The sequence below is a fragment of the Eleutherodactylus coqui genome, chromosome 5 (assembly GCF_035609145.1).
Source record: "Eleutherodactylus coqui strain aEleCoq1 chromosome 5, aEleCoq1.hap1, whole genome shotgun sequence".
Taxonomy (NCBI): Eukaryota; Metazoa; Chordata; class Amphibia; order Anura; family Eleutherodactylidae; genus Eleutherodactylus; species Eleutherodactylus coqui.
Genome location: NC_089841.1, coordinates 109817236 through 109829993, shown reverse-complemented (window position 1 = coordinate 109829993; position 12758 = coordinate 109817236). Strand labels below are relative to the sequence as shown.

At 39.7% G+C, this 12758-nt stretch overlaps 1 protein-coding gene across 1 annotated transcript in view; it reads left to right on the top strand.

The window, feature by feature from the left end:
- The window catches only part of PCSK1 (proprotein convertase subtilisin/kexin type 1), a 57900-nt gene that overhangs the window by 32635 nt on the left and 12507 nt on the right, over positions 1–12758 (top strand). The window contains exons 7-10 of the mRNA XM_066603010.1: positions 1013–1185; positions 7281–7493; positions 9103–9203; positions 10355–10588. Coding sequence (XP_066459107.1) covers positions 1013–1185; positions 7281–7493; positions 9103–9203; positions 10355–10588 — 721 coding nt within the window. The remainder of the gene's footprint in view (positions 1–1012; positions 1186–7280; positions 7494–9102; positions 9204–10354; positions 10589–12758) is intronic.

The window sequence follows — 12758 nt, the reverse complement described above, 5'->3', positions numbered from 1 at the left end:
GTCAGAATGCATCTGTGGCGAGCCGCGGGAGGGGCCGATTTATATACTCGGTTGACACCTGATCTCGCCAGCCACTCACTGCAGGGGGGTGGTATAGGGCTTGAACGTTGCAGGGGGAAGTTTTAATGCCTTCCCTGTCTTTCTATTGGCCAGAAAAGCGCGCTAACGTCTCAGAGATGAAAGTGAAAGTAACTCGAACATCGCGTGGTACTCGTCACGAGTAACGAGCATCTCGAACACGCTAATACTCGAACGAGCATCAAGCTCGGACGAGTACGTTCGCTCATCTCTAGTCCCATTCAATTAAAAGGAACTGAGACGGTCTCAGGCTCTCACCAAGCACTGCAGCCTCTTCAGTTAGCTGATTGGCAGTAATCTCGAACGGCTGACCCTGCTGATCAACTATTGATGACCAATCCTGATGATAGCATATCAGTAGTTTAGTCCCCGTAAACCCCTTTGAAATAAATAAATATTGACTGATATTCTCCTTGACCTTTTTACCCCAGAACGAAGATACTCTATTACACATTGTTTGAGTAGTGTATATATTCAGTGTTAGTCAAAGGTGGAAAGGCACTTTATGTATTCTTTTATCTTGAAGCCTGAAAAAATGCATCCTCCATAGCATTAGCGCTAGACGTGTTACAATGCATTGTTGATGCCGATAAACTAGAAAAGGGTTAAAAAGTGATGCTTTCAGGGCTCTACTAGAGGAAATATTAAATACCCTCGGAGAGGAGCAGAATTCCACAAAACATGGAGTTTGGCCATGAGCTAGGTTGTATTATGCGGATAAATTACACTTCATAACTATGTTTATTTAGGATTCATTTTACCCAAGAGAAGCACCATCTGTACATAGCACGAAAAAGTGGTAAATATTAATCAGGGGTCCTTAATAAGAATTTTATGTATAAATCATGTAAGGAACACTGGGAATTATACAGTTGTAGTAATAATTTTCTTGCTGCATTCTCAGTATATAATTCTCAACTGTTGTATATTTTAGGAATTCGGATGCTGGATGGTGTTGTGACTGATGCAATTGAAGCAAGTTCTATTGGGTTTAATCCTCAGCATGTGGACATTTACAGTGCCAGCTGGGGGCCAAATGATGATGGAAAAACTGTTGAAGGGCCTGGGAAACTGGCCCAAAAAGCCTTTGAGTATGGTATCAAACAGGTAAAATAATGCATAAACTATGTATCATCCAGACTATCAGCAGAGAGCAATTAAACATGTTCATTTTTGCTTTAAAATGTACCTAAACTTTCAGAAGACTTTTCATAATAAGTTGCTATGTGTGTCCATGAGGGGTAGTGCTATTTCTGGCCATTATATGACTTGTATCCTGAATTTTTCAAGCAATTTTTCGCTTTGCAGGCTTCAGCTCTAATTCCAGTTTTGGTGGAGAGTAGCTTCTATTATACATACACAGCACACAGAAAGTAAAGGCGATCTTGCTCCCCTATCTCTGTCTCTTACATCCACAAGCAGTAGGAGCATGAAATAAATTATTGAAAAGTACTGAGCAGTGTAGATGTCATTGCCGTAGCTGTGAGACAGTAAGGCCTCATGTCCACGGGGAAAATCAGATCCGCTGCAGATTCTCCATGTAGAATCTGCAGCGGGTCCCTCCTGCCCCGCGGACATGAGCGCCGAAAATAAGAATTTAAAAGTATTTACCATCCGGCGCGGGCGGAGAAGATCAGATGTTCCTCACGGCCGGATCTTCATTTTCGGCCGGCGGATGAATTCCTGACGCCGGCGGCACGTCGCCGACGTGCCGCGCGCATGCGCCGGGCACATCCGCCGAGCCGAAGCAAGGAAGATGCGGCCGTGAGGAACAGCTGATCTTCCCCGCCCGCGCCGGATGGTAAATACTTTAAATTCCTATTTTAGGTCTCCCGCGGATCCGGACGGCTTCCATAGGCTTCAATAGAAGCCCGCGGGAGCCGTCCCCGCGGGAGACCCGCACGAAAATGGAGCATGGTCCGGATTTTTCCATGCTCCATTTTTTTTTAAATCACTTTTATTGACGATCCGCGGGTATTTATGTACCCGCGGGTGGTCAATGCATCCCTATGGGGTGCGGATCCGCGCGCGGGAGATCCGCTGCGGATCCTAAATCCTATTTTCCCCGTGGACATGAGCCCTAAAATACTTTTAGCTGCAGCAGCATATGTGTGTCTTACTTTTTCTTTCTCACTCAGCTTCTTCTCCTCCAACCTCTCATCTTCATAGACTTCTATAGACAGCATGATCTGCCGACTGTTTCTATTCTTAGGGTGGCTTCACACGAGCGTGTTTTTGTGTGTACATAGGTGTGCACCCCTGTACGCACAAAAGCATGAGTGTATGAAGGTCTGTACATTGCCTTCAATGCAGCCTTCAATGCAGGGAATGTATGTGTTCTAATAGACGAGTGTTTTTGTGCACACGTATGCACGCACAAAAACACGCACGTGTGAAGCCACCCTTAGGGCTAATTCACATGACTGTGACGTACAACTGCATGATACGCGGTGAATGGAGTCAATGAAAGTAAATGGATTTTCTTTGATCCATTGACATTAGCGTATCTACACTGTGTGTAGATACATGCGAGAAAAGGATCGCAGTATGCACTTTTTCTCTGTGTACCAGAGTGTGAGCCCTATTCTCTTCTATGGGCAGCGTATGCAATGCTGTCCTTATTCAATACTTTGTGTATGGGCGGTGATACATACGTAACCTCGCTATGAAACAGAGTGGGGAATTTTAAAAAATAAATAAATAGTTTACATGCAGTATGTCTCATCCACATACTGAACAAGGAATACCTAGCTAGACAACCACCAAAAATTGTATTAAAAAATAGTGTTTACAGGGCTGGTCCTCTTAAACAAAACTGACAATATATACGGAAAATACAAAATGCATTAAATTTGTCACAGAAAAATCTAATCTAGGTAGCGAGTGGTCTTCATTAGGAAATGATCTTTTGAAGACATTTCAATGTATACCACATCCATGGATGTTACATCAGTAAATAAATGCTGTTACCCCATCAACCGCTTTAACCCTTTGCAATCCAATTTTGGATTCATGGTTTCCTAGGGTGCTTTCCCTTTCTGCCGATATACAATGGCGCTAGCTGCTGGCTAGAGCCAGTACTGCAGTATGGGACATGCTGGATAAGCCCCTGACAACAGAGCAGCCAGTAATATACAGTAAGACTACCCTGCCAGATGTCTTCCGACATTGGAGCTGTACAGCCTTCAATCAGAATGTCTTCAGACATCAGACAGGGGATTGGAAAGGGAGTAAAGTTTATTATATTTACATTTCAAGCCTTTTCTAATAGCTGTAGGTCTACATAGTACAGAGGTGCTATATTGGTCTATACATCTACGTCCATACAACAGCATTTTGGTCCTTTTCAATATGGTGAACTGTACATAACGGGTCAGTAGTCTGTTGTATGCCGTCATACAGAACATCTCAGGTCAGGGGCTACATTTTCGGTGCTTGTATATCATACAGTATCAGCACTTTCAGTCATTACAAAAAATAAAATAATGTCCTTAATGGAAATATATTATTAGGTAATTTGAAATGTACATTACATATTGCATTCAGTTGGAAGACTATCTAGTTTTGCCACTGATAAGCAACATCATTGAAATTCAGGAGCCAAGTGTGTAGAAGAAAGATTGCTTATAAAAGACACAATACATAGAGCTAAAGAAAATGATGACATAAAGAAGTGAAGAAGATGAGGACAAGATGACACAAAAATCTTCCACTAATCCAAGTACAATGTAAAAGTGGAGAACAGAATAAGACTCTGAAGTGAGAACATGTAAAAAGCACTTTAACGGCTGGGTCATGTTGTTTAATATACTTCAATCAGTAAGAGTTGGAATTAATAGATGACATCAAGATTTCCAGCAGACGATTACGCTGATACCAATTTATTGTGCAGTATATACAGTAGTTTTTGTTTTTTTAGTTTTGAAACTTTTACTGAAATTAAGCATGTTTTTTGGAAAAAAAACATATTTTTGGGGGGGATCACTCTCAAAGGCCCTTAACTTTTCATTTTTCCACCAACATAGTCATATGGGGCTTATTTTTTGCAGATAGCTGTAGTTTTTAGCACTTATTATATATTATCCATGGATAATGGCGATCACGTAAAAGTTAAAAGACAGTTAAAGTTTGATGTGCTGTTCAGTTTGGGTCCCGTTGTGCATCCAGACAGGGCCACAATGGGTATGTCTCTGAACACGGGACAAACTGAGGTATCCATTTTGGGGTGAAAGTCTTCATTCCTATGTATGCTGTACAAAAAAAACCTATTTTTAAAATGATACAATTGCCAAAAAAACAAAAATCGTAATTTTTTCCTTCTGCTTTGCTTTGATTCATTCAAAAACTGTGGGGTCAAAATACACAGTATACCCCTAGATGAATGCGTTAAGGGGTCTAGTTTTTAAAATGGGGTCATTTGTGGGGGTATCTATCATTCTGACACCTATGAGCCTTCTCTATCGGTCTATTTTTTCCGCCTAAATGAAGTACAACATGTGGCGAAAAAACAGTGTCAGAATCGCTTGGATATGCAAAACCTTTCTGGTGTTTTTCCATGTTAAAGTGACACGTGTCAGATTTGCAAAATTTGGCCTGATCATTAAGGCGCAAACAGGCTTGGTCACTAAGGGGTTAAGGTGCAAACAAGCTTTGTCACTAAGGGGTTAATATTTGCTACATTCATATTGATTATTAATACATTATGAAAGATCCTGCTTGTACATCCTGAAGCCTCAAGATAATGTAAATGTTTGTTCTGTAATAAGAAAATATATATTAACCTTCAAAACGACAGTACCAGTCAAAAGTTTTAGAACACTTCAATTGTTCTAGTATTTATTGATCTTTATGCAGTTTGATGTCTCAAATGTACTTTGTAATGAAAGCATAGAACAAATGAACAGGTTAAGATGATGAATAAAAATAATGGATTAAGTTTGTTTCACCAAATGAAATCTAGATTTTTGACTCTTGAAGGTGATATAATAGCTTTACGCCATCAAGGCATTCTTTCTTCCCAACATTGTTGCATCTGTAGGTCGCTTTGCTTTCACCCTTCTGTCCAGTTCACCCCAAACAAGTTCATTGGGGTTAAGTCTAGAGACTGTGCAGGCCATTCCATACTCTGAAACCCACCAGCTACTTCTTGTCTTCTTAAGTAGTTCTGATATAATCTAGAAGTATGTTTTGGATCATTGTTTTGCTGTAATATGAACCCCTAACAAAACTAGATGGACAGTAGAGAGCATTGGATGGTGTATCAAAATCCTGTGGTAGTGCTATTTGTGCAGTGTGCCAGTAACTCTGTGTAAGTTGCCAAATCTAGATCCAACAAAAGAGCGCTAGAGCATCACGCCTCCTCCTCCATGTTTGACAGTTGGTATCACACACTCAAGGCTTAGTCACACGGGCGCATCGGCACCCGTACACGGGTGCCGATGCGCCTGTGTGACTGAGCCCTTACTGTATGAAGAAGACGGCTGTACTTCAAGACGGACGACTCCCCGCAGCGCTGAAGAAAGAACACATGACCGGCAATGAAGCCGGTCATATGTTCTTTCTTCCGGCGCTGTAGAGAGACGTCCGTCCTGAAGTGCGGCGTCTTCTACCTGCAGTAACACGCCGATGCGCCCGCGTGACTAAGCCCTCAGGAACCATCCTTTCACATACACGACAGTGTACAAAACCTTGCATGTTGTACCAAAGATGTCAAATTTTGATTCATCAGTCCACAAGATGTTCTTGTACTCTTCAGCTTTTCACTGGAGGTGCTGCTTGGCTCAGGCAAGTTTTTTTGATTTTGCAATCTTAGCAGTGGCTTTATTACTGATAGTCAACCTCTCAAACCTGGAGATAGAAGTCTTCTCTTCACTGATGAAATGGAAACTTGTTTATTTTTTATTGCATTAATCAAAGCTTGAAGACTTTGTGCTGTGAGGTGCCGATCACACCAACTCTTAACTCTCAAAAACTTAGCATCTGATTCTGTAGTGGCCTTTGGTCTGCCAGACTTCTTCCTGTCAAAGTTTCCAAGCGCCTTTTGATGGTGTAGGAAACTGTACCGACTGCCATCATGGCTTTCTGGGAAATTTCTCTGTGGGAAAGATTTACATTTCTATGGGTGCCTTCACACTTGCGAGAAAATTGCGCATTTTTTTGAGCGATGCGAGAAGGAGTGAAAACGCAGAATTATTAAATCAATGATTTTTAATGGTTTTATTCCAATTTGCAATGTTTTCACTAATATGATGTGGAGTGGGAAAAAAAACGCAGCATGTCCTATCTTTCTGTGTTTTGCTTTTTATTATCTCCCGTGTTTTCCTATCGAGCCTCCTTTTTATCGCATCACAAAGCACGAACTGGCGATTTTCATGCAATGTACTTTTAACTTTAGGAACTCCAACTGTCTTCCATGAGAAAATCGCACAATAAAATCGTGAGAGAAAATCGCAAGTGGCAGTGATGTTTTTGCAAGAAAAAGCATCGCTGATGCTCAGACATCTCATCAACACACAATTGCAGTTTTGTCGCAGTTTTGTTGTGGCAAAATCGCGATCACCAGTGTGAAGGAGCCCTAAGAGTGGACACCTACTTGCTTTTTTTGCGTGTTTTTTTCACGCGATATCGCTGCATTTTTTTAACGTCGTTGTCTTTTTTGGTTAATTGCCTTTTTCTTGCCATTATGAACTGTTCTGAAGAGCAAAACTGTCCAAATCCTGCCCTAGCAGGTGTTGTAATGCAGTCTGTTACATCTTTGTATAGAATATGAGAGTTTCAAAGTAATGTACAAAAGTTGAGACACCTGTAGAAATAGTTTTCACCCGACTGCAGACCACAATTTGCTTTTTGTGCTGCAGAGCAGTTATCTTTGATGCGTTCCCTGCAAAAAGCTCTTTGGTTAAAATTATGAATTCAGACTATTGTTAACCATAGGTTAAAAATTCATAATACTGTATTTTTATGTTTTTAACTTACTTTTGAACCTTTGAATAATTTCATGTTATTTGCTGGATTTAAACTGTGTTAATGTCACAAATAACTGGAAAAATTAAGGTGTTCTAAAACTTTTGAATGCTAGTGTATCTGAAATAGTAAAGTGCATTAGTGTACAATATATTATGTATGAGAACATGTTATTCAGGACACAATACATAATTTACACAACTCAGAATATAATGACATTGCAATGTTTGTATTTAAAGGGCCGGAATGGAAAAGGTTCCATCTATGTCTGGGCTTCTGGTAATGGTGGTCGTCAGGGCGATAACTGCGATTGTGATGGATACACAGACAGCATCTACACCATCTCTATCAGCAGTGCCTCCCAACAAGGGCGGTCACCCTGGTATGCAGAGAAATGCTCCTCCACATTAGCAACAGCCTACAGCAGTGGGGATTACACTGATCAGAGAATTGTAAGTATACTCTATATAGACATGATTTCTACTATGTTCCAAGGAATAGAAACAGATTTAGATTTTTATATCATCCATCTATCTATATTAAAAATATAAAATTGCTTCTTTACTGCTAAAAGATATGATTTAGCAGAGATTAGGAAGAGGAGATTTACAACCCAAATTCCCAAAAAGTTGGGACACTATGTAAAATTGGTGTAAAGAACAAAGAAAAGTTGTCTTTTTCACTGTATTCTTGAGCCCATGCAGTGATTTGCATTACAGAATCATGCCTGTTTTTAATGCAGTGAAGCCTGAGGGCCCGTAGATCTCAAGCATCCAATATTTAACATAAGCATTGTCCCTTGTACACATGAATTTCTACAGATTCTCCAAATCTTTTGATATTATGTACTATAGATTGTGGAATATTCAAAGTCTTTATGATTTTATAATGAGGAACATTTACTGAAATTGCTCCACAATTTTTGGATGCAGTTTTTCACAGATTAGTGAACATCTGACCATTTTTGCTTCTGAGAGACTCTGCCTCTCTAACATGCTCTTTCTATACATAGTCAGGTGACTTTGTAGAAAATGTACCCTTCAGCTGTTTTTTATTAGTACCTCTTACGTTTCCAGCCTTTTGCTACCCCTGTCCCAACTTTTGTGAGATGTGTTGTTGTCATCAATTTCTAACTAGGTTAATTTTTATTTTTAATGAAATGGCATAATGCCTCGCTTTCAACTTCTGATATGTGTTATAGGTTCTATGGTAAATAAAATATGCTTATATGAGATTTCCAAATCTTTGCATCCTTTTTTTTTTACATTTATTTACAAAGTATCCCAACTTTTTTGGAATTGGGGTTGTACTTTTTTCATGAAACCGTACCATTCGTGCCCATGATCTGTATTGTAGCACCACCCCATTCAAGTGAATAAGGCTCATCTGTAATACCTGACACAGTGCATGGACAAGAATGGCACCATTTCTGCAAATAAACAGATCCTTTTCATCCAATCACTTATTTTCATGATGTTATGCCGGATCCCCAAGTTTTGTACATACAAAGTAAGGCAATAATTGGAAAAAAATGTAGCACTCCTATAAATTCCAATGAACATTAATGACTTACTCACCCATGTCAATCAATCACTTATATTTACTGGAATTTGTAGAGTGCTGCAATTTTTTCAGTTTATAGCTTCTAAGCCCCTGAATCTAGGTCTAGTTCATTGACATCTCAGAATAAGTTGTTTGCCAAATTTGACATGCAAACTAAGGGCCTATTCAAACGGGAGTGTTATCTGTGTGTGTGCTGTCCGTGTATTTCACAGACAGCACTCGGACCCATTATAGGCAATTAGGCTATTCACACAGGCATTTAAAAATTGCGGCATGTCCTATTCTGGTCCTCATGGACTAGAGTCGGACATGCAACATGCTCTGTCCGAAGGGATTGAAACTCACATGGATAGGGTGTCCATGTGCTATCCGATGCGAGTTGCACCTGGGAATTTCAGGCGCAACTCATATACACCAATATGAATGGGTATATATATATATTTCTATTTATCAGTAAATATGTGTTGTTTTATTGTCTTTTCTTTTGTCAAACTTTAGATTAGTGCAGATCTACATAATGATTGCACTGAAACACATACAGGAACCTCTGCATCCGCTCCATTAGCTGCTGGAATCTTTGCTTTGGCTTTGGAACTAAAGTAAGAACTAAAAATATCAGTTTGCCTATAACACCAAAACCCATGCAGTCTAGAACAAAAATTAACAAATTGCATAATCTTGAGTCACCTATATATGTAAAATACAGTAGATGTGTTTCCTCTACCGTAGATGTTAATTATCCTCTGGACTGGTAAATAAATACAGTATTTGCAGTTTATAATGAAACCTCTCCAAATATCCACCTCTTGGGCTGCCCATATACTTTCAACAACTGCTGTACAAACTATCGTTCTTCTGACAGCCGTTTCTCCCCGCTGCCGCATACTGTACACATAGACATTCAGCTTGGCAAAATGTTCATGTGTTTAAGGAGGCAAGTTGCAGCCAGCTACGCTAGCTTATCTCTTGGGGAACAAAAGGATAGGGTATCAAAATTCAAAGTTTCCGATCCTTCCTTTGAGATCATCTGTCAGGGAAAAGTTGAGCTGCCCTCATACACATCAGGGCTATATCTGGCCCTGCTGTTATCAGCAGGTGTGTACAACTAAAATCTAAAGTGTATGGGGATCATTAGGGTGCCCATACATGAGCTAGCCATTGGTTAATCTCTTCCAAATCGCATTCATAACCACGCTTGGTTGAGTGTGCATGTATTCTCAATGCAGAGACGGAGGAAGCCTCTGCCAGATACCTCTGGCAGAAGCTTCTCTCCTGAAAACAAAAAGATTGTGCATTTAAAATCCAGCTGCCCATTTGGGGAGATCCAGGAGGCCATCACATTAGATGGTTGGCTGGTCTCGCTGAAGTCATTGGGTTCAGCCAATCTAAATCTAATCTATATGGCAACCCTTGGAGATGACCATCTCTTTTATCTAGGTAGGATTTACAGTGACACGTTTTCAGGTTTTATCTTACTGTATACTATGCATATTAGCAATTTTCTTTAAGAGGACTACTCCTCTAGAAGAACCACTTTTAGATGCAATTTAGGGAGTATGGTTCAAAGAGGTGTGACTGAAGATTGGAGAATTACATGCTTTTCCTGGTACCATCTTCAGAAATCTTATAAGGCTTTTATTCTATCAGTTTCAAGTTCATCTAAGGCTGTTGCATTATGTCAATAGAACAGAATGCTTTTGTGATGGCCTTCAGAAGATAGGAGTCTAACATTTTTCTTTTCATTCATTAGCCCTAATCTGACATGGAGAGATATGCAGCATCTTGTGGCCTGGACAAGCGAGTATGATCCATTAGCTAATAACTCTGGCTGGAAGAAAAATGGAGCAGGTCTCATGGTGAACAGTAGATTTGGATTTGGTTTGCTCAATGCTAAGGCGCTTGTAGATTTAGCTGATCCTCAAACCTGGAAAAGCGTACCTGAGAAGAAAGTGTGTATTGTTAAAGACAGTGACTTTGCACCAAGGTAAGATTTTTTTTTAAAGTAAGAAGGTATTAAGGGGAGGGATTATTGTCTCAATGCCCCCCTATGTATGTCCTTCATGTGCCCAGAAGGCAGGCCAACACAAGTCATGCTTGGATCTGCAATGCACATAACCAGTACAAAAGCAGAGCACTAGACGTGAGCAAAATTAAGTCACACTTTTTATGTGGATTGTGAGAAGAGAGAGAACAGTTGCACCAAAGCTCTGTAATAGAGCTCTGTGCAGTAACGTCAATTACATTGTAAATCCCAAAAAAGGACAAATTTTTTTTAAGGTTCTTGCTGTATTTCTTTTTAATAAAGCCTTTGGTGTTGGAATACCAGATTTTACAAATGGCTCATGTATAATAATTTGTAGCAATAAATACAACATACTGTAATAAAATGGCTTAATTAGGCTTAATATATTTGATATTAATATATAAAAAATAATATTTTTACTTTGAAACTGGAGTTAGAATCTTCCCAAAATTGACTTGGACTCCATTGCCCCAATTTTCACAGTAAATGCATGCACGGTTTTGCAGTCTAATATAGTATATATATAAAATGACGTCTTCAGTGTGATATGGTTGTATAAATTGTTGCTAAATAATTAAAAAAGACCCATGAGACGGGTCAAAACAGCCGTCGCTGCTGTTATTATGACCAAGCATATGAAATAAAAGAGATGCACTGAGAGCAAAAGCCGTGACTTGGAATTACTTCTACACCTCTGATGCTGCTTTCTTGTATTGGACATTTGCTAAATAATTTAAAGTTTGTTAAATATCGGTATTTACTGTATATGTTCTCCATTCTTTAGTTATATAGTGACAACATATTCTACAGAACTTTACAAATCAGAGGGAACATAGACAAAATAAGATATTACATACAGTAATAAACTGATAGACAATTTGAAAACTAGAGGTGAGGGCCCGGCTCACAAAAGCTTACAATCTATAAGGATATATGGGTGTCACAATGGTCCAGCCATCTTTTAAACAAAATACTAGTGCATTCCAGAGAAGTGGTGCAGCTCAGGAAAAATTTTGGAGATTGGAGTGGGAGTTCAGATTAAAGAGGAATTCAGGCTAAGGCCATTAGCGGAGAGGAGAGTACAGTTAGGGCAGTATACAGGATGAGGGAGAAGATATACTGTGGTGCAGCACTGTGGAGAGCTTTATGGACGACAGATTTAAATTGTATTCTTAAGTGGATGGCAACCAGTGTGGGAGGAAATTGCAACATTATACCTCTTGTTAAAGAAGTTATACCAAGATCAAAAGTTATTCCCTATTCTAAAGCAATGGGCAACAAGTGTAGTGATTGGCACAGGGTGAAGGCATCAGTGTAGCAGCTGGACAAAAAGATAAGCCTGGTTTCTGCATTCAGGATAGATTAGACAGGGGAGAGTTTAGGGGGGAGAAGACTGATCAGCAGCAGGTTACAGTAATTAACTGGATAGTGGATAACTTGCTGATCGGTGGAGTTCTCACTGCTGAGAGCTCCATCTATCTCGAGAACGGGGGTCCCATGTACCCCTCTGGCAGTCACTGTGGGGGTTGTTCTCCCTCCAACAGTGATGTCAAAATGAATGAAGTGCTAGCTGTGCATGCATGGTCAGCACTCCATTCATTTCACTGAGGCTGACGGAAATACCCAAGCGCTTGCTGCTCAGCTATCTGCAAGTTACCTATTTGCAGGTAGCAAATAACTTGTGATCTTGGTACAACTCCTTTAAGCAGAACTTACCAATGACCACTAATGCTTTACATTTCTTTATATAATGGCCTATAAGCATTTTTATTTGCTTCTCTTCCTAGCTGACATTTTCTATAATGGTACTAAATCTTGTTTATATGTATTTTTCTGGCTATCACTGTTATTGGAGGGTCCTGTGGCTGCTACTGCCAGTCCTATCACTGTTAATACATGTTCTGCAGCTGTCACTGTCATTAGTACCTTAGCACTGAAAAAGTTTTTTTTTGCATACTCCCTCAAAAAGGTTTCCCACACTATATATAGGATATACACTTAGAATATAAAATGGGTGTAAATATTCATATCTCCGTGAACATAGTATATGCACCAAAATAAGATTAAACACCATATTTGGCAGAATTATCTGTGGCATTATTTGTTTAGCTTTATTTACAAGTCTGTCATT